This window comes from Solea solea, chromosome 2 (genome assembly GCF_958295425.1).
Source record: "Solea solea chromosome 2, fSolSol10.1, whole genome shotgun sequence".
NCBI classification, from domain to species: Eukaryota; Metazoa; Chordata; class Actinopteri; order Pleuronectiformes; family Soleidae; genus Solea; species Solea solea.
Window position 1 is genome coordinate 1,375,614 of NC_081135.1, and position 21,190 is coordinate 1,396,803.

A 21,190-nucleotide genomic window follows, 5' to 3' on the forward strand; every position below is an offset into this window, starting at 1 on the left:
CTATAGTTGATGATGGTTAGTTGCTGAAGACGACTATGTTGCTGAAACGGTACATTTTGAAAACAGCGCCTCCTGGTGGTGGTAGAAAATTCTAAAAAAACAAACTGTTACAACTTTGCTAATCCTGGTCCGATCTGAACCAAACTTGCAAGGATTGATGACAGTCCGGCCCTGAACACGTCTATATGAAAATATTCATTTTCAAATACAGCGCCCCCTGGTGACAGCAGACAGAATTACATTTATAGTTTTTGATGCTGCTCCAACAGTGATTGTTGTTTCCGCTTGAAACTTAGTATGTGGGACCCCAGACCCTTCCTCAACATGTCCGTAAAAGGTCACCTCCCTACAGGAAGTGGAATGCCCGAAACAGGAAGTAAAGTCTTACATTGTCCGATTGACACGAAACTAGATATGTGAGTTATGGGACCTTCCCTGAACATGTTTCCGGAGACGAACAGGAAGTCGGCCATTTTAAACAGGAAGTGCCCTCTAACTTTGCCGTACGTTGTCCGATTTGCACAAAATCTTATATGTGACACCAGGGACCTGTCCTGAGCATGTCCGTAAAAGGTCACCTCCCTACAGGAAGTGGAATGCCCGAAACAGGAAGTAAACTCTAAGATTGTCCGATCTGAACAAAACTTGATATGTAAGACAAGGGAACTTCCCTGAACACGTTTACGGACGCGCATTTGACCGAACAGGAAGTCGACCATTTTAAACAGGAAGTGCCCTATAACTTTGCCATACGTTGCCACGATCCCCCCCGAAATTTGGATCGACATGCACGGGGACGCCGCTGAAAATAACTAGTACTGAAAATAACTAGTACTGAAAATAACTAGTACTGAAAATAACTAGTACCGCGCGCGGTGAATGAACGGGTGAGAGCGCGAGGCACGCGGGGAGCCGTGGCACACGGCGACCCGCGTGGGTCGGCTCGAACCCGTTCAGAACCGCGCGCGGTACTAGTTATTTTTTACGTTTGTTTTTTATTTAAATTAAATTAAATTAAATGAATTAAATAAATAGAATGTCCTACTTTAATATTAAATATAAATATTTCATATATATTATGAGCGATTGTTGATCTTTTGTATTTATTGCATCAGATTTGCTGTTGTTCAAACTTTATTAATAACATTAATACATTTCTATTTGCAGATCATTTTTGTGATCTTATTTTCCTTTTTTTTTATTTAACAACATGAATTGTTGTCTTTGTTCTGTTTTATATCATTTAATTTTGGCGTCATATGTCGTAGACATCTTTAAATTCAGTTTTACTGAATTTGTGACTTGTTTCCATGTAAAATATATGTATTTATATATATATATATATATATAAATACATATATATATATATATATATATGTATATATATATATATATATATGAAGTAAACTAACAGGCAACAGTTCTTGAGCTTTCATGATTTTCCTCATGAAAGTAAAAAAACCACAAGGAGAATTCATTTAAATCAACGAAGTTGTTGTTTCTTTAAACTGTAAATCAGCAGCTGTGATTATTTTCTTTTAAAAGTTTATTTCATGACGATAAAAACAAAACACATATTAAATGTGACACCAGGTACTTTGCAATCAGCTGGAAAACCAAACCCCTGCGGCTGCTGCTCGTAATCAGGGGCAGGGAGTTTTCCCCGCTGGGAATCACAGCGTGGAGAAATGTGTAAACACTGCTGCGGAAGCATTTACATACGCCCACACACCCACATACGTTTGGTAATAAGAACATTTATTTCTCAACAATAACAAAAGACAAAAAATATTTGAAAAGCATATTCATATGTTACATTATGGACTGTACAGAGACAAAGATGGCGCCCGCTTCACCTTCACCTGCAGATGATTCTGGAACAAGCGCTAACAAAACAACAGAAACAGAAGAAAAACTAGGAATATTGAAGGAATCTGATGAAAAAATATGAAATATCCATGTCTAGGTAGAAAATAGAAAAGAGATTAAGCAGATAATGGACTGATATTATACCCTGATAACAGTGTTTAGGCCTCACAACAACAACAACAACAACAACAACAGCTCCACCTCTGGCCTCTTTGGTTCCATGATTTAGGTATAATACATTTGAACAGAGCTCAATTTTTACTCCTATAAAAATAATGTCTTTATTTATTCACTCAATGGCAGTTTCTATTTATTTTCTTCTTATTATTATTAGTATTATTTTTATTATTACGAGTCCTCAGTGCAAATATTCTAACAAGCGATCGCTTTAAAGAATAAGTGAGAGATTGGAGTGGCGAGCAGAGTCGGGGTCGGACAGGAGGCGGGGACAACTCAGGTGTGTGTGTGTGTGTGTGTGCTGCTGCTGCTGCTGCTGCTGCTGCTGCTGCTGCTGCTGCTGCTGCTGCTGCTGCTGCTGTTCAACCTGAAAACCTCAAAGTGACTGAAGTTTCAAACTGTGTCTCAAAGTGTGTTTCGGTGCCAAACGTGCGGAGACAGAAACTCCGCCGGGACACACTTATTTAGACTCCCATCGTGTCTGTCACATGATTACATAAACGTGTCACGTGTTTAATTTACTGATATAGAATCATGGAAAAATCCAGAAGACAAACACTACACACATTTTCCTTGCGATAAGTTGACTCCTATTGGCTGCATGAAAATGTCCCTGCAGTGTAAAAGTCGCAGTTCTGGCGTTGGTACTGACTGGAAACATTGTTTAAAAAGTGGGCCTAGAACAGAGCCTTGTGGAACACCACAATTCTACTCATGAGAGATTTATCTCGGTTAGAAAAGAAAGAAGCAGTGAAAGAAAACATTATTCTTTTGTAGATTAAAATAAATTATCTTTGAGTTGAGTCATTGATGTCTCATCAGCGCCCCCTCCTGCCTCGGAGCTGACTCTGCCCCTGCTCACCACTCTGACTTTTCAAGTATTGGTGATCGTTTGTCACTCGAGCTTAAATCCAGCTTGTCTGGTGTTCGGGTTCTTATTCTATACATTGCATAGCTCATGCGGCACTTATTTCTTCTTTTTCTTTCTTCTTTCTCTTTTTAAGGGACTGTAGGGCAGTGGTGCGCCACCTAGGGCTCACAAAAGGCATTTCAATCTGCAAGTGCTATCCATCAAAGTGTGCGTCGTCGTCACTAAACTGGGCAATATGGCAACTTTTCACTGTCCTTGACTATAAAATGTAAGACGTGTGAAATCATTTTTGATTCAAGCAACTTCTTAAAGGAGATCCTTTCTTCTTTTCTTTTTAAAAAAAAAACAAACAAACAAACATCCATACATAATTATTTTTACAAACGCTATAACCTAGAACTAACCCACATTTAGAAACAGTCACTGGAAGTTTGGTCCGTCAAAGTGAAAACCTGTGGAGAAAGTGGCAAAATTCCTGAACTGTTGGACTGGTCTGATCTGGTCTGATCTGGTCTGATCTGGACTGATCTGGACCTGGTTTGAGTTGTTGGCTGTAAATCTGAAGGTTATTATCTGTGGAGAAGTTTGGTGCGTGGTTCCCCACAAACGTTTCAAGGGAACTGATCTTTAAAATGATCTTAAACCAGAAACCTCATAAAGAGTTGGATTCTATAAGACTATGATCACATGACCAAACTTAAGTGTTTTGCGTTGATGTGATTTGTGGCTGCTAACGTGATTGTAGCTTAAGGCTGAGTTCACTGAGACTTCAGGATCTTTTATCGTATGATACGACGGTCACTGTGTCGGATTAGGCGACTGACTCGATGATGGTGGAAGGAAAATGGGCGGAGCTCCACGACACCCGGGAAATAAGACTCTAAACAAACGACGGCATCACAACTTTGTCGCGACTCTGCACGCATGACTTTTTTGTGGAAAGGTCTTGAGGCCTCTGAGGCGCGGCCTTGATTGTCGTTCACTGACGCACTAATAAACGCAAACTGTTGACCTTTTGGGCAATAATCATGCTTAAAATGCTGTAGCGATGGTGGAAAAACCAAGACGATGGACAGAGAATATTCCAGAATCAGAAGATGTAACACCTGCAACAGGAACCTTCCTAAAAAAACTCTTCTTCGGGAATTCGTCCAAACATCGTGGAACAGAGTTAGCCTAAGCGTGAGCATGACTCGTGTCCACAAGTGCCGTACGTTGGGACATCATCAGTGCTCGTCCCGAGTTTTCCTCGTCCTGAAAGAGGCATCGTTAAATCATGGACTTGGTGTAAGGCTTCTTCTTTTTACAGGTTTATCTACTCTAACAAACGCTCACGTACGTCGACCCTATCCTCACAGAACGTTAGACATTGATTGATTTCCAAAGGTGGATATTTAGCGATTTTGGAAGTTTGGTGACAGAATCAGAAACAGTCTTCCAGCAGAGAATATGACAAACATATATCAACAAACATAAATATATATACAAGTTTCTGTGCAGGCGTACATGAGTGCGTGTAGATATGTGCGTGTGACACACATTTGTCTCTCTGCCGTCCATAAATATTCTGTCTATATTCATCTTTTTGACGTAATATCGTGAAGTTTCTCAGTTCCACTTGAAGAATAAACACTCAGGCGCAGCCGCACTCCTCCACGATCATGTTGGGCACGTCCCGCTTCACGATGTTGTACTCGTCGTCAAAGTAGAGCATGGACATGGTGCTGAGCTTGGTGGGGATGCAGCAGGAGTTCATGGAGCCCGGACTCATGCCGCGCATGCGGTACTGGTTCACCACCGCCGTGTGGAAGGACGAGGCCGAGCCGGGAACGCCCGCCATGTAGGCCGGACAGTTCCCCTCGCAGTAGTTCCCAAAGTAGCCCGACGGCGCGATGATCCAGTCGTTCCAGCCGATGAGTCGGAAGTCTATGTAGAACTGCTGACGGCAGCACAGGTTGCTGCTGCCGTCGCACTCCAGCCCCCTCTTGCGGATGCGGTGCTTGTTGTCGACCTGCCTCGCCTGCACCACTAGGAAGGGCCTGTGCGACTCGTCGTTGTGGTTGAGCAGGATCGGCACCACGTTCTCCGCCTCGCAGCCTTCACAGCGCACGTCCAGGTTCTGCCGCCGGGCGCCCTTCTCGAACACCAACCGCACGGCGTCCGTCAGCATGAAGGTGTGCCAGCTGCTGCGCTTCAGCTCCAACCGCTTCTCCACCAGGTTCCACTTGCTGCCCAGGCCAGGCTCCTGGTAGTAGACCTTCACCGTCACCTTCCGCCGTGGACGCACCTCCATCGCAGACGGCAGGAGCTTAAAGTAGAGCCAGAGCGTGGCCTGGGACGCGTGGAGGTTTTGGTTCCCCTCACTGGAGATGAGGAAGAACAGGCTGGACTTGGAGGTCACCATGTCATCTGAGGAGACAACACAACAAAGACATTCATGAACAACATCACAACACTACAGTAAAGGCTTTAGAGACGTTACAGACACAAAGCAGCTCCAGCCTCAGATCAGGGAGGAACTTATCCTGAAGGACTGAGGAGGAGGAGGAGGAGGAGGAGGAGGAGGAGGAGAAGCAGGAGGAGGGTTAACAGAGCATAAAGATTCAAAGGCTGAGCATTGAATGCTGCTTGAAAATGAGATCTTAAGGAGGCTAATTGTTGTTACAAAGAGTGTGGGAGAGTGAAGACGTGAGAACAAACATGAGCTGCTTCTGTGAACTCTGTGAGGCTTTTATTTTGTCAACAGCAGCTCAGGTCAACCGAGGTTTATGATCTCACCTCATTTTTCCCAACTTAATAAAAACTAAAGGTGCGTTTACAGCAAGTGCGACGCAGCAGAGGTGGGTGTGGTCCTTCAGCCGACACAGGAAGTGAGCTATGCAAGTGAACAACAAACAGCAGATTATCCTCATATTTTTGACTGACTTCGGTCAAAACTTCTCAAAGTCCAGGAGGGATCCTCCAAAATCAGAAGTGCAAGGACGCTACGCCGTCAAGCTTTGTACTCGCAGAACAGCTGGTCAATAATCAATCAATCAATCAATCAATGACAGTGCACATGGACGAGCTGATTGACAGCTGCCAGGAGAAGAAGATCATCACAGAGCTAATCATCAGGACTGAACCTCGTGAACTCTGAGCCAAGTCGAGTGAGAGGAACAGAGATTGACAGTTTCCCCCCCCCCCCAAAAAAAAGGACACGGAGTCGAAGATTTAACAGCTAAGTAGAAGTCGAGCAGAACGAGCCTCCACACGCACAAGCTCGTCCGTCACAGAGAACTAATCTGCCGTCATTACTCAGCACGACCGCACGACCTGCAGCTGAGGACTCACACACTGTCGTACACTCGAGAGCAAACAGAGCAGCAGCAGCAGCAGCAGCAGCAGCAGGTGACCGTGTTCTGCTGGGTGGTTCACGTCCGTCACCACCTCTTCCATCAAACGCCAAAAACCTCCACTCACTCACTCACTCACTGACTCACTCACTCACTCGCTCACTCGGTGTGAGATCAAAGACACGGCAGGTTCAATTCCCTCTGAGTGTGAAACTTACGTGACTTATTTTTCTGATATAGCGATGATGATGATGATGATGATGATGATGATGATGAAGAACCACTTCCAAACCACACAGTGACGACACACAAGTCACTTCCCCAAATTAATTTCTAATACTCGGGAAGTTTAAAAATAACCTCAACTCTTCACTGGAAATCTGTGGCTACAAAATAAAAGCCTGCTTCACAGGTTTGTCTGATTTACATATTTACATTTACAGATACTTCCACTATTTATAACTCTCTGTCAAAAATAATTAAATTAAATTAAATTAAATTAAATTAAATTAAATTAAATTAAATTAAATTAAATTAAAATAAATTATTATTTATTGTCACTAAATAAAGAATGTTCTTTTTTGTTTGTTTAATTTCATCTGAACACATGCCCTCACATTTGGGAAAAGAAAACATGAACACATGTTTAATTCGCTAATAACCTAAGTTTCCTTTGTTGAAATATTCTTTTTAAATTTAAAGGGCAGAAAATGCCATGTTTATATCACATAAAAATATCACACTAATGTTTTTCTGCGCCTTAACCGTAAACAAACAAAACTGCTCTGGAGCCTCAGTGTACAGTACAGAGTGTGTCATTACATCTTACATCACACACACACACACACACACACACACACACACACACACACACACACAGTGAATTATAATGTGGTGCCACAGGCTGCAGAGTTCAGGTCGTCGATCTGCATTCAGACTGCACGACGGCCGACACAAAAGCTGTGACCTTATACTGAGGGGACACACACACACACACACACACACACACACACACACAGTCCTCGCTGTTTTTGCAAACCATCACAGTTTCACTGGCGTCTTCATCCTAAAACCATCACCACGTTCATTTAAAACTTTACTTTCATGTAGTTTATGGAGCTGGTGAAGGTCAAAGGTTGAGTTCCCTCGTCTCATAACTAAAATCACAAAAAAGTACCTAAAACATTTCAAAAACATGTAACTTATTTAAAAAATGTACTTGTTTCCAAAGAAGTTACACAAATGATGCAAATGTTTACATCACAAAAACATGCTACAGAATGTGATTTTACAAAAACTGTATTTTGCAAAAAATTAAAATTTTCCAAAAAATTTACATTGAAATATGTTATAGAATGTTGTTAATTTACAAAAAAATGTAGTTGCATTATTAAAAATGCTACAGAATGTAATTTACAAAAAGTGTCCATATTACATTTGTATTTAACGTGACCACATGTAAATGTAACTAAACTTAAAGATGTGTGTCACTCAGGATACATATTTTCTAAAGTGAAAAACAAGAATCTTATATAAGATCGTTATAAATCACTAGGACTGTGTGTTGGTGTGAGTTCCACTGCATTTTCAAGTCGCTCACGTGAAATATTAACAATGATGATTCACGTCCATCAATACACACACACACACACAGACACACACAGTGGGTGTTAGGGTGAAGCAGGTGGCGTGGTTGATCATTTTCAGCCCTCTTCTCTTCTCTCTGTGTGTGTCTGTGTCTTTCTCTGAGTAAACTGTTGGTGTGAGTGTGTGAGTGTTGTCCTGGTGCCATGTCCTCGACTGGCAGACGCTCAGCGCCGTAAACTGGGCCAACTGGCAAACACACAACGCCGAGGTGGAAGCTCCTCAACACAGCGGCCACACACAGAAACATCCCTCACTCAAAGGGTCGCAGCGGGAGAGCACAACCTCGGCCCACACCAACAACACCAGCTCTGCACACACAGCACAGACACCACAGCACAGACACCACACTACAGACACCACACTACAGACACCACAGCACAGACACCACAGCACAGACACCACAGCACAGACACCACACTACAGACACCACAGCACAGACACCACAGTACAGACACCACAGCACAGACACCACAGACACTACACACATCACAGACACCACACTACAGACACCACAGCACAGACACCACAGCACAGACACCACACTACAGACACCACAGCACAGACACCACAGTACAGACACCACACTACAGACACCACAGCACAGACACCACAGTACAGACACCACAGCACAGACACCACAGCACAGACACCACACTACAGACACCACAGCACAGACACCACACTACAGACACCACAGACACTACACACATCACAGACACCACACTACAGACACCACAGCACAGACACCACAGCACAGACACCACACTACAGACACCACAGCACAGACACCACAGACACTACACACATCACAGACACCACACTACAGACACCACAGCACAGACACCACACTACAGACACCACAGCACAGACACCACACTACAGACACCACAGCACAGACACCACAGACACTACACACATCACAGACACCACAGCACAGACACCACACTACAGACACCACAGCACAGACACCACAGACACTACACACATCACAGACACTACACACATCACAGACACTACACACATCACAGACACCACAGCACAGACACTACAGACACTACACTACAGACCCAAAGCAACAGGCACTGCACACACTGCAGACACCAACACAGCAGACACCACAGACAGAGGTCACGACCTTCATGGACTACATAGAAAATCGTTAGCCTAATAGCATGGTTGCCATGGTTGTCATATTTGAACGTAGGGAATAAGGTAGGGTGATGCAGCAGTGGTAGGACAGTTAAGTTAGGCAGATATCACAATTACCAAAGAAATGACTCATGCTATTAGGCTATTAGGCTAATGAAATGCTGAATCACCAACATACAGTCCTAGTGATTTATTTAAAAGTGCCACAAGGGGGAGCTGTCATTCCAGTGCAGTTTTATTTGATCACTTTACAAATAAAAATATGTATCCATAGCAACACGTTCTGTAACAGTTTGTAACATGTTTTCATGTCTTTGTAACGTTACTAAGCCTCCTTATGTTTTTACACAATTCATTTACAGTTAAATTTCTAACATTACAACAGAGCACTTTTATCTCTTTTATTATAAACAAAATAATCAACAACCTGAATATTAAATACTTGAAACTGTCAAATCAATTTTTGGATCAAAAGAACGAGGTTACAGCAACTTTTATCAAATCTCTGAAAACTAATGAATAAAAAAGAAATGTGAAAATAAACATATTTCACTTTTGTTGACAAACAAACAAAAGAGGAAAACAAGAGAACCTCACAATACACACACGTATGCTCAGTGCTTTTATTTTGGCGGGTTCTCAGACCCAACATCTGTTCAACATCAGCATGTTCCCACACACACACACACACACACACACACACAGACCTGTGTGTTAACAGAGATTAAAGGAACAGTTCCTGTTTTTTCTGATTTCTCACTTTTTTTTTTAACCAAAATTTTCCTCAAAAACAAAAAAAAATACTGAAGTGTTTAAAGGAATATTTCTGTTATTTTATCCATGCAGAAGTCAATGTGCTGCATGTTAGAGACAGAAGAACCTCTTAATGCTCTATAAATAATTAACATGTTAACAGATCAGTGAAAATTGTGTTACTCTGTTTTCTCTTCATCAATTATTTACTCTCAGGTTTCTTTCACTTTAATTTACTGTATAAATGATAATAAACATATTGAACGTTGACTCTTTAAAGCGCTGGCATCTGAAAATATTTAAAATCCTGCAAACAGAAAGAATGAAGATGTTTTCTCTGCTGAAACTCTGCAGTCTGTCTCCACAGACACTGAATTCTGATACACATACTTAACATGTAACATAAAAACCCTGAACTAACCCTTTAAAAGTGCGGGTCCTGGGTCAGATTGTGTCTTGTGCTCTGCTTCATCTCTAACTTTAATCTGACAAAAGCAGAATCTATGATGGATTAAGTTTGAAGTTAGTCAAAGTTAAATCAGGTGATCACAGACATCATCTTCATCATCCTCAGCCTCACCTTTCTCAGCGAAGCTGATGATCTCGGAGCTCTCCTCCAGAATCTCGTTGCTCATCGCGTGTCCGTCCAGGTTGGGGATCTCCACGCGTCCGTCCTCCCGCAGTTTCCCCGCGTGCAGCTTCCGCAGCGCCGTCACCATGGCCGCCTTCGGCACCGGGTGCGTGATGTTGGGTCTGTCCCGCATCTGCAGCCGGCTCAGGATGTGCCTCTTCACAGCCTCCACGAAGTCCACGTTCATCCGCGCGGACTCGGCGTCCGCGGGCTGCGACGCGCCGCCGCAGGACGCGCAGGTTTCCCGCGGCGCCGCGTGCGCCTCAGCCTCGGTGGCGGGCGCAGCGGTGCCGCGGATGGAGAGGACGCAGGTGAGGAGGAAGAGGAGGAGGAGGAGTGAGAGCCGGAACAGACAGCTCCTCATTTTCTGTCCGAGGAGGAGAAGAAAGAAAAGCGTTTTCCCTCTGCTGTTTGAGTCAAAGTCATAAAGTGGAAGAAGAACAGGTAGAAAATCCGCACGTGACGCTGCTGCGCTTTGTTTCCACTCAGTGATGAAGATGTTTGATCACATGTTTGAGAGGAAGACTCTGCTGCAAATGTCTCAACATCAAATGTCCCGCACTTTGGACAAGTTTCACACACACACAGCACGTGCCATGATCTCAACAATTATCATCAGTTCAAAGTTATAATCCACATCATCATCTTCATCATCATCATCAGCATCAGCGGCAGCAGCAGCGTGAGAACACCAGAACCCGAACCCTGCTGGAACCTTCTCCACACACACTCTGGAAGAACTTCATCATCAGGTCCTTCATCACCATCATCTTCAGTCCACACAACGCTGATCCTCACTCCCACTGAGCCGCAGTGGGAGGCGATGAAGATGAAGATGAGGAGGAGAGGGAGGTGCACCAGAGCCAGAGAGGAGCGTCTCCATGCTGCCGTGTCTGACACTCTGCACCCGCGACACACACTCAACTTTTATATACAGGGTGACGGTCAGGGGGGCGGGCCTAATGTGGAGGAGGAGGAGGAGGGGCGGTGTTAATAACCCCGCTCCCTGGGGAGAAATCACTGAATTATTCCTGAAGGAATTCCCAGATTGCATTATACACAGGCAGACAAAGAGGCCTTTATTTTGAAATAATGCAGATTATTAGACACGTATCATAGAGAGAAAAGAAAGAAAGAAAGAACAGAAGTTTGTAAACCACTCACTCTCCCACACCAAAGTCCATAGAGAAAGTCAGTGATTTTAGCTGGCGGGGACACAGGAGCTGCTGGTCTACTGCTGCCTCGTGTGGACACTTTGTGTCACTGAGGTAAATCTGAACTTCAAATGCCGGATTTACAAAATAAGACATTTAAACTTAGTGATGGAGGCAGCAGTGGATCAACAACTCTGCTGTGATTTTCTCTATGAGGTTTGGTGTAGGAGAGTGAGCGGTTTACTAACTTCAAGTCTGCCTAACAGTGAGATAAAGACGTGAACATGTTCTTAAAATGCCTGAAGATGTGGACACCTCATCTTTCCATGTTTGTTAGTTTTAATCACTGTATTATTAATAAACATAAATATAAATGTCCACATGCATCCAAACAGCTGCAGCCTCTGTAGTCAAATGTGACTAATGAGTGTCTGCAGCACCACAGCACGTCCTCAACTACAATATTTGTTAGTTAAAACTTTAGAAACAAATCAGCTCCACGCCAGACAGGTGCAGCTGCAGTGACCTTTGACCTGTCAGTTGCTCATTATCATAAAGCAAAACAACAGGAAGTGCAGAAACAGGTGAGAGCTGAGTGTAAACGATGTGTGTGCTCAGTTAAATGACCATCATCTGTCACTGAGCTCCTCTGCGAGCAGCCCTGGACAAAGTGATGAAACAGCGCCATCTTTTGTCCAAGTATGGGTATTACAAAAGTATCTGAAAATAGCAGAATTCATCTTTTAACAGGTCTTTTGTTTTACTTCCTGTGCTTATTATGGCACTCATGTCGAAATAAACGAATTTTAACAAATAAATACGTTATACATGAACTATGAGGTTTTATATATAAATTCCTAAAAAAAAAAAATTATATGCAAGTAAAACGTGGTCATTATTAACTTTAACAATTTAAAATGTGTAAATTAATCATCAATAAAATGTTTATGCAAATAATTAACAATAGGTTTACGAAAATTAAAAAATACATATTTACACATGGATATGAAAATAAACTATTAACCTTTTATTAAATAAATTAAATGTTTTGTAATGAATGTATTTATAAAGAACTACACCGGTTTTTGTACATAGATAAACTTTTATTTTGAAAATAGTTTCGCTGTTAGTTTTATGCAAATACGTGTACTTTAATATTTAAATATTTAAATTACAGATAAATTATAATACACGAGACAAATGAGGAATTCCGTGACGTCATATCCTGTTAACAGTATCAACCTCACGCTGAGAGGAGGTAAAACGTGATGATGTATCACTCGTGTGTGTTTTCCGGTGACCTCGATGTGTGTTGGTGTGAGCGGTGACTCCGTGCTCCTGTTTACAGCCGCAGAGTGACTGGTCCTCTCGTACATAGACGATCTTGGTGAGAGTCCGGTTGTAAGGTGGGGCAGCAGCAGCGTCTGTCTTCAAACTTGTGGAACTTTTCTCTCACATTAGCGTCGCTTAATGGCGGATTGTTCAGCGGCTGCCGCACACACACGTTAGCGGGTGAGTCAGCGCTTTCTCCACTGCGCACTTTAACGCGTACGTGTTTGTCGTAGCGTCTCCGCACGGACGTGTTTTAATGTCGGGGGGTGGTGGGGGGAGAAAAAGCGTTTAACTGTCGCTGCTTCAGTGGCTAGCGCCCAGCACAGAGAGCGACAGCGTGAACAGCCAATCAGAGCGAGGCCTGGGCACTGCACTCACCAATCAGGGGCGGGGTTTGAGCTGGAGGCGGGAACAGAGGAGTCTGTAGAGTGTCCTGTAGTTTGTAGCTGACAGCTGTGATCACACACACACACACACACACACACACTTCTCTGTTTTATTATCACATAATAGTTGTGCTGTGTGACGTCATCAGTCAGTCTGTGACGTGTGAGTGTGACAGTTAAAGTGTCAGTCATGGAGTTGCTTTGCTTTGCTGTTTGTATCCTTTACTACAGGACAGAGGGCAGCAGAGGTCATTCTGTTTACAACTGCAGCGATCTATCGATTAATCAATGATCCGCCAACCACTCTGATCATTTATCGATCAGTGTGAGGGATTATTTAAACTATCCTGGGATTTTAAATATGAATTTGTTGTGGTTTCTTTTTCATTTCATGGATAAATCGACACAGTAATCAATGGTGAAAGTAGTTGTTTACAGTGTTAACACAGTTTGTTTACTCTGTAAACACAAGGTGTTTTCACCCTGCAGCATGGTTAATCTTTTTCATCGTCATTGATTTAATCTGTTGATTATTTTCTTCATTAATCGATAAGGTGACGATTGTTTGATGTTGTCCTCAAATAAACCAAAGATTTTCAGTTTTTCTGGAAAACAGAACTTATTTACATTAAAAAAGTAATTCATCAATTATCAAAATAGTTGGACCTTTTATCTAATGACTGATTTCCTGTGATAATCAGGTGTCCATGAATCAATAATGTTTGATTAATGATCAGTTAATTGATTTTTTTTCTTTCTGGCTTTTTATATGAATGTACAGATGATACAGTTACTGTGTTTATGATGTTCATGAGATTATAAATTAATCTTCAATTTCTTCCAGGTTCCTCCGGGTCCTTCTGAGTCCTTCCTGGTTTCTCCTGGTTCCTCTTGGTCCAGGTTCCTGCAGGTTCCTCCAGGTTCCTCCTGGTTTCTCCTGGTTTCTCCTGGTTTCTCCTGGTTTCTCCTGGTTCTGGTCTGCAGTAGTGGGTCTGCGCTGTGAGCTGTTGGACTGACGTAGACCAGAATCATGGCGTCCGGTAAGAACAAGAACCAGACGTCCCTGGTTCTTCATAAGGTGATCATGGTGGGCAGTGGCGGCGTGGGAAAGTCCGCCCTCACGCTGCAGTTCATGTACGACGAGGTGAGACTTTAGGACCGCCCCTTTTCCTGTTTCCAAACCCTGTTGTTCTTCCTGTTTCTCGACAATGACCCGCTTCTCTTCTCTGGTCACAGTTCGTGGAAGACTACGAGCCGACCAAGGCCGACAGCTACAGGAAGAAGGTGGTGCTGGACGGGGAGGACGTCCAGATCGACATCCTGGACACGGCGGGACAGGAGGACTACGCTGCCATCAGGGACAACTACTTCCGCAGTGGAGAAGGTTTCCTGCTGGTCTTCTCCATCACAGAGCACGAGTCCTTCACCGCCACATCCGAGTTCAGGTCCATCAACACGCCGGCTTCATATCGCGACATGGTTTTTTTGGACTGAACCACTGTAACGTCTGTGGGGGTGGTTTATCTATTTCTGTTCTATCAGGGAGCAGATCCTGCGGGTGAAGGAGGAGGAGGCGATCCCTCTGCTCGTCGTGGGGAACAAGTCGGATCTGGAGGAGCGGCGGCAGGTGTCCGCGGACGAGGCCACTGGGAAGGCCGGCGAGTGGGGCGTCCAGTACGTAGAGACGTCCGCTAAGACGAGAGCTAACGTCGACAAGGTAGGACACGCCATGTCACAACCTTCAAGGGACACGATCTTTGAAGGAAGGATGCTCCAGACTTTGTGGTGTTTGTCAGAATTGAACTTGTGGTTGTCGCGTTGTCTGAAGAAAGACGCCGCCGCAGTTTATATGTCGTCTCCTTCTACTTCCGGGGAGGACATTTTGGTGTATGTGCAGAACACAGAGTCCGACTCCCATCTGACTAAGCGTACGCATGCAGGAGTAATCGGACTATGACTCACATTATCCAGATATGTTAGTCTGACTAAGACTAGCTCGATTTTAGTCAGACTAACATGTTTATGTTGTGTGACTTTCAGAAAACCAAGTTATTGTCTTAGTCCAACCAAGAATCTGACTTTTAACATGTTAGTACACACACACACACAAACACACACGTTATCTCAGTTCTTTGTAGAAACTGCTATTTAAAGACGATTTGATGAGATTTGAGTCAAAGGTCAAACTCAGCAGATTTGTAAATAAGTGTAAAAAAGTGTAATTATTTATATGTATAATATTTGTGACTGGTGTGAAGGTGGTGCAGTGTCTCTGTGCAGGTTCTTACTCAAACATCATCATCATGTTCAAACACGCTGCTGTCTCCTCCCCTGCCCGCCTGCCTGAGGCTGACTCCGCCCCCCTCATTTACCTGTCCCTCCTCTTCTCTCAGGTGTTCTTCGACCTCATGAGGGAGGTGCGCAAGAAGAAAATGGCCGAGAGCAAAGACAAGAACGGACCCAGCGGCAAGAAGAAGAAGAAGCGCTGCTGCATCCTGTGACCTGGAGGTGACGCTGTGCCAACACCAACAATAATAACAATAATAATAATAATAATATCTATAATAATGAAAGCAGCAGACGGCAGATTTATATCATTAAAAAAAAATCTATTTTAATCTATAAAATCAAAATGAAAGGAAAAGGTGACTGCATGTAATGATGGTCACATGACAGGATTCTCACTTCTGTTGTGCTGCTGCTGCTTCCTCTTTATGACACACACTGCTCTGTGTGATCACTAACGACCATTTACTTGTACTCACTTATTTTCAATGATAATAATAGTCAATGAGAAAACCACGTGACCACCATCGTGTCCACACACGTGCAAAAACCACAACATACTCATTAGATAAATCAAGTAGATGATGTCAAATCTACGTGAGCCTGATTCTACGATGTCTTCAGAACATGTTCACGTCTTTATCTCACTGTGAGACAGACTTTTCCAACAGGAAAGTGAAGTTTGTAAACCACTCACTCTCCCACACCAAAGCTCAGAGAAAACCAGTGACTTTAGACTACTGCTGCCTCGTGTGGACACTTTGTGTCACTGAAGTTAGTCTAAACAAAGGATTTTAAAAGCCGAATTCAAAGAATAAGACATTTGAACTTAGTGATGGAGGCAGCAGTGGATCAACAACTCCTGTGTGTGTGATGTTAAAATCCCTGATTTTCTCTCTGGGCTTTGGTGTGGGAGAGTGAAAAAGTGTTGTGGTTTTCTCAAAAGGATTTTTTTCAAACACTAAAACACTGATTCCCCGCTCATGAGGAAGGTTCATTCACGTTCATTCACGTCAGCTTGAAACAGTGCAGACGTCCTAACTTCCTGTTAAACCAAAGAGGAACAATGAAAACAATGACATGTTTCCAGTTAACGGTCAGTTAACCGTCACAGCTGTGGTGCTGCTGTGGTTTTTCTCATTTTTTAAATGACAATCAAAGACACAGCATCCATGTTCTGATGACCACTTCCTCCTTGCAGCAGCAGCAGCAGCAGCAGCAGCAACAACACAAACAACAGATACTTTGTGAACAGTGCCAGAGTGAAACATCCTGTGTCGTTTGCCAACCTTTGACCTCTGCTGTTTTTCAGAAGCCAAAAACTTAGTTTAATCCAACGTTATTTTTATTTGTTAGTTTTTCTTGTTTTGTTGTTTTCTCACATTCCTGATATGTAACGACACTTCATACACTCCTTTGTATCAAACTTTATTGTTCACCTGCTTCACAGACACAAGTGTAATTTATAATCTGAAGATTTTCAAAGGGATCTGCTGTTGAACACTGTGTGTGTGTGTGTGTGTGTGTGTCTGTGTGTGTGCGTGTGTCTGCGTTTGTGTGTGCGCGCATGTGAGTGTGAGAGAGACAACCTTGTATCCATTTGATAATAAAAGATATTGATCAGTCTTTTTTTCCCCCTTTTGTGCCGGTATCAATCGAGCCGATTATTATTATTATTTTCATAAAAGATTATCCATAACAAAAATAACACATTTTAATATGAAAAAAGAAGAAATATCAAACAAAACTGAATTGATTCTGTCATAAAACATTTATTTAGGGTTAATTTAAATCTAAACCATGAATTTATTCACCCTCCAACAGTTAAAACATTGAAAAATAAATAGGAAATGAGACTTGGAACACTTGATTAATTTTGACAAATTCAAAGGCTTTTAACTTGAAAATCTGGTGAGATAGATTTACTTCCTGACATTAAAAAAACAACAGTATTAAATACAAACATGTTTAAATCACAGGTAGAGAGAAGATCATTCTTCAGTTGATGTGGGGGCGTGGCCACCAGATGGCGCCATACGTCAAGTTTTCAGGACAAACAAAGCTGAGGTTTTACATGTCATTTAGCATGTTTAATAAATAATTTCAAATTTCAATCATCTGATTAATGAATAAGTCAGTTTGAAGAAAATTAATCACCCGTTTTAAAGATAATATAATTTTTTTAATATAAAATAAAACCTCACTGATGATTCATTATTGATTTTTTATCCTGACACTGACCTTTAAACCTTTTCAAAAATATTCTCTCCACTTTCTTTCATCACCTCAGCCACTGAGAGAAGAAGGTGGAGGAGGAGGTGGTTACCATGACAACACGAGACGGAGACCAGTCTGACCTTTAGGCTTCAGCTGCGGGAGAGAACGGTGACCTCTGACCTCACTCGTATGTTATGTTCAAATCTTTAAAAGGAACGTGATGATGATGATGACGTCATCGTTTCACCACAGGTTGATGTGATCTCACCTGAGCTCGTATCAGATGACGACGACAAACAGGTGCAGCTGGTCTGACCTGCCCCGTCACACACACACACACACACACAGATATGATTTATCACCTAACGTTTTATAATCTAATGTAAACAAACATTATGTGTTAACTCTTGTACAAAAAAATGTACATTCTAAAGAAAGTAATGAAAATAAATAAGCATGTAAATCACAATTTAAACGTTTTCACTAAAATAGTAAATATAACGTAGCTCATTCTCAGTTTAATCTGTAATCTATGGATCTATTTTGATGAAAATCTCAGTTTTAATAAAGACACACGCAGCTCCATACAGTAATGAAATGTCAACAGTTTTGGTTTTGTAGTTCTTTAAATATAATATATATATAGTTATGTATCAAAAAACTTTATACGTGATGTCTTAATTTTAACGGTCAAATAGGTTTTTTTGCAGCTCCAGGTTGACTTTATTTGGGTGGAGAGGGGACAAAAATGGCTCTTACTGTCATAGACGTACAGTATTTAATGTGTCAGTCATTTTCAAAGCTGAAGGGACACTAGGAGGCGCTATCATTTGATGACATACAGAGGGAAAAAAGTAAGTGTTAAATTTCTGAAAGACACTGTTCACCATCTGCAGAAAACTCATGTTAAGATAAAAACTTTAGTGCAGGTTTATGGAGTTTAAAACAAAATTATCAAAGAAAATGTCAATATTTTCAATGATGTGATTTTATTTTTGGTAAACTATAAGCTCACTCAAGTTTAGGTCCCATGCTTGTTTTTAACTGACTCCTTTTCTTTGTTTAGGTTTACTTTGACTGTGTGTGTGTCAGCTTTGCAGGCAGCTAAACCTCTTACAGTAATACACCTGCTGCTGAGTGGACACCTCAGTGCTGCAGAGCCTGTTGCCCGGGGCGATGGAGGAGATGTTTCTCCTGCTCCTCTGAACCTTCACCTCGTCACGTCCTGAAGACGAGCAGAAGCATCAGCAGAAACAACATCAGCAGAAACATCAGCAGAAACAGCATCAGCAGAGATGCTGAGTGACGACGTGGTCGCCACATGGGAGGTGGAGCTGAGCGACGGCGTTTACAGGATCGAGTTTGCTCACGGGACAACCTCAGGGAAACGCGTTGTTTACATCAACGGACAGGTGAGAGTCTTCACCTGTGTCACTGACAGTGAAAATTCAACTACTTTAAGATCAAATGTGTTTTGTTCGGCTCTAGAAAAAACCACTCACTCTCCCACACCAAAGCCCATAGAGAAAATCAGTGATTTTAACATCACAGCACACAGGAGTTGTTGATCCACTGCTGCCTCCATCACTAAGTTCAAATGTCTTATTTAATAAAATTTGAAATCCGGCATTTAAAATCCTTCATTAAGATTTATCTCAGTGACACAAAGTGACCACAAGAGGCAGCAGTAGACCAGCAGCTCCTGTGTCCCCACCAGCTAAAATCACTGGTTTTCTCTATGGGGTTTGGTGTGGGATGTACCAAATGTGAAACTTTTACCAAACTTTTTCTTTGTGTACTTTTACTAAAGTTTAGGATAACACTTTCAAAATAAAAGCCATCTCTGTGACAGGAAGTCATCAGGAAAGACTGGATGTTCAAGCTGGTTGGAAAGGAAGCATTCACAGTGGGAGGAGCCAACACCAAAGCCAACATCACCATCGAGGCGGTCGGCGGCTTCGCTTACGAGTACACGCTGCAGGTGGGTGGGCGGAGCCTGCAGAAGTTCACTGACCAGCGGGCCCAGACGACAAAGACGTGGCTGCTGAGCGTGGACGGAGAGGAGTGCAGGGTGGTGCTGGGTGAGGACCAGGGGGAGGAGTCAGGGGGAGGAGTCAAGCCAGTAACACTCGAAGCTAATAATAATTCATAACATAGAGACTGTTGTTTATGTTTCTCTAACAGAAAAGGACACGATGGATGTTTGGTGTAACGGACAGAAAATGGACACAACGGTAAAAATATGAAAATATAAACATTATTGACGTCATCCATTCATTTAAAGCTCAGCTAGGTGTGCTAAAAAAGTGAGGTGAAAATTAAGACATGTTTGGATGGGAGTCGTCTGCGTCTTGTGTCCACAGGGAGAGTTCGTGGACGACGGCACAGAGACGAGCTTCACGCTGCGGGAACACGAGTGCTGCATCAAAGCCACGAGTGGCGGCAGGAAGAAGAGCGGCGTCGTACACCACCTCCTGCTGGACGGAGAGAGGATTGCAGCTGCCTCACACTGATGCTGTGAGCAGGAAGTAACTCTGACGCTGCAAAAACCTTTTTATTCCACATGGTGTTGTTGTTTTTAATGATAAAATTAGAAAATAAAAGCATCAAGTCTGATTTCTGCCTGTTTAGTGCGTCGTAACTTTACTTTATTTTGAAGGAACTCTGCACTTATTCAAGAATTATATTAAAATTATTTATAAAAATACATTTATGTGAGTAAATCAGATTAATAGACATTTTTGCGTCAGTCTTTGCGCACCTTTCACGCAACAACTCACATCGTGAATGCGGCTGCGTCAAGTACACAGCAATGGAAGAGAAGAAAACCGGATGTAGAGCAGTTTAGTCTTCAAAATAAAAGCTCAAGCCTTAAACGTCACTTCAAAACCTCAGTCACGGGAAAATGAGTGTCAATGATGTATGTCTTAATTTTTAGCAAACGGAACTTTAGTGTGAATAAAACAAGTCACTTTGTCGTAAAATTCAAATGTATGTTCGAGCTAAGTTGACAGGACATTTACTGCTTATATATATATATGTTAAAACTACCATTAAACAAGTTATCAACTGTTGAATTTGTGTTTTTATATTATTATAATTCAGTACTTCTCTAACAGTGGAGTGGGCTCAGCTGGGGGAGGGCGCGGTGAGGTGTCGGGGGGGGGGTGTGTGAGAGGCAGGGCGGGACAACTCATACAGTGATTTATACAGATAAATATTATCAGGTTCTCAATAGTATTTCAATTCGGGGGGGGCGTGAAAAGAATTCTGTTCTCAAGGGGGGGCATGACAGAAAATAATTGAGAACCACTGTAAAAATTGTAGTCTTCAAAAGCAGGTTGATAGTACCATAGTGTATTTCATGGTTGTTTATTTTTCTT

At 42.5% G+C, this 21,190-nt stretch overlaps 3 protein-coding genes across 15 annotated transcripts in view; 2 read left to right on the top strand and 1 right to left on the bottom strand.

Annotated features, from left to right (window-relative positions):
• The window catches only part of LOC131451215 (ras-related protein ralB-B-like), a 130,313-nt gene extending 111,243 nt beyond the window's left edge, over positions 1–19,070 (top strand). For 2 of the 12 annotated variants that reach the window (XM_058622289.1, XM_058622290.1), the window contains 5 exons: positions 14,149–14,448; positions 14,541–14,749; positions 14,847–15,021; positions 15,698–15,812; positions 17,881–19,070. In XM_058622289.1, the coding sequence (XP_058478272.1) occupies positions 14,335–14,448; positions 14,541–14,749; positions 14,847–15,021; positions 15,698–15,805 (606 nt within the window). In that variant the 5' untranslated portion in view covers positions 14,149–14,334 and the 3' untranslated portion in view covers positions 15,806–15,812; positions 17,881–19,070. Of the gene's footprint in view, positions 1–12,870; positions 13,099–14,148; positions 14,449–14,540; positions 14,750–14,846; positions 15,022–15,697; positions 15,813–17,569; positions 17,658–17,880 lie in introns of those variants that run through there. The other 10 variants (XR_009236161.1, XR_009236167.1, XR_009236114.1 and 7 more) reach the window with 10 other exon arrangements.
• On the bottom strand, positions 3,259–11,320 carry LOC131451199 (inhibin beta B chain-like). The gene is made up of 2 exons (XM_058622285.1): positions 10,382–11,320; positions 3,259–5,326 (listed from the first exon to the last, which is right to left on the bottom strand). Exons 1-2 carry the CDS (start codon positions 10,794–10,796, stop codon positions 4,551–4,553), a joined length of 1,191 nt encoding a protein of 396 aa, XP_058478268.1. The 5' UTR covers positions 10,797–11,320; the 3' UTR covers positions 3,259–4,550.
• Positions 19,071–19,085: 15 nt separating the features above from the next.
• Positions 19,086–20,423, top strand: LOC131451302 (fas apoptotic inhibitory molecule 1-like). Of its 2 annotated transcripts, none has more exons than XM_058622291.1 (4): positions 19,086–19,219; positions 19,660–19,888; positions 19,992–20,041; positions 20,171–20,423. In XM_058622291.1, exons 1-4 carry the CDS (start codon positions 19,103–19,105, stop codon positions 20,318–20,320), a joined length of 546 nt encoding a protein of 181 aa, XP_058478274.1. In that variant the 5' UTR covers positions 19,086–19,102; the 3' UTR covers positions 20,321–20,423. The 2 variants fall into 2 exon arrangements, with proteins under 2 accessions (XP_058478274.1, XP_058478275.1); XM_058622292.1 differs by having other exon boundaries at positions 19,089–19,219; positions 19,664–19,888.
• The last annotated feature ends 767 nt before the right edge of the window (positions 20,424–21,190 follow it).

Excerpts from the sequence above, each read along its gene's own strand:
- LOC131451199 (XM_058622285.1), bottom strand. The coding sequence starts at position 10,796 with ATGAGGAGCTGTCTGTTCCGGCTCTCACTCCTCCTCCTCCTCTTCCTC. Across the intron at positions 5,327-10,381 it reads CATCAGCTTCGCTGAGAAAG|ATGACATGGTGACCTCCAAG; the intron begins GTGAGGCTGAGG and ends TTGTCTCCTCAG.
- LOC131451302 (XM_058622291.1), top strand. The coding sequence starts at position 19,103 with ATGCTGAGTGACGACGTGGTCGCCACATGGGAGGTGGAGCTGAGCGAC. Across the intron at positions 19,220-19,659 it reads TTGTTTACATCAACGGACAG|GAAGTCATCAGGAAAGACTG; the intron begins GTGAGAGTCTTC and ends TCTCTGTGACAG. Across the intron at positions 19,889-19,991 it reads GGAGTGCAGGGTGGTGCTGG|AAAAGGACACGATGGATGTT; the intron begins GTGAGGACCAGG and ends TTTCTCTAACAG.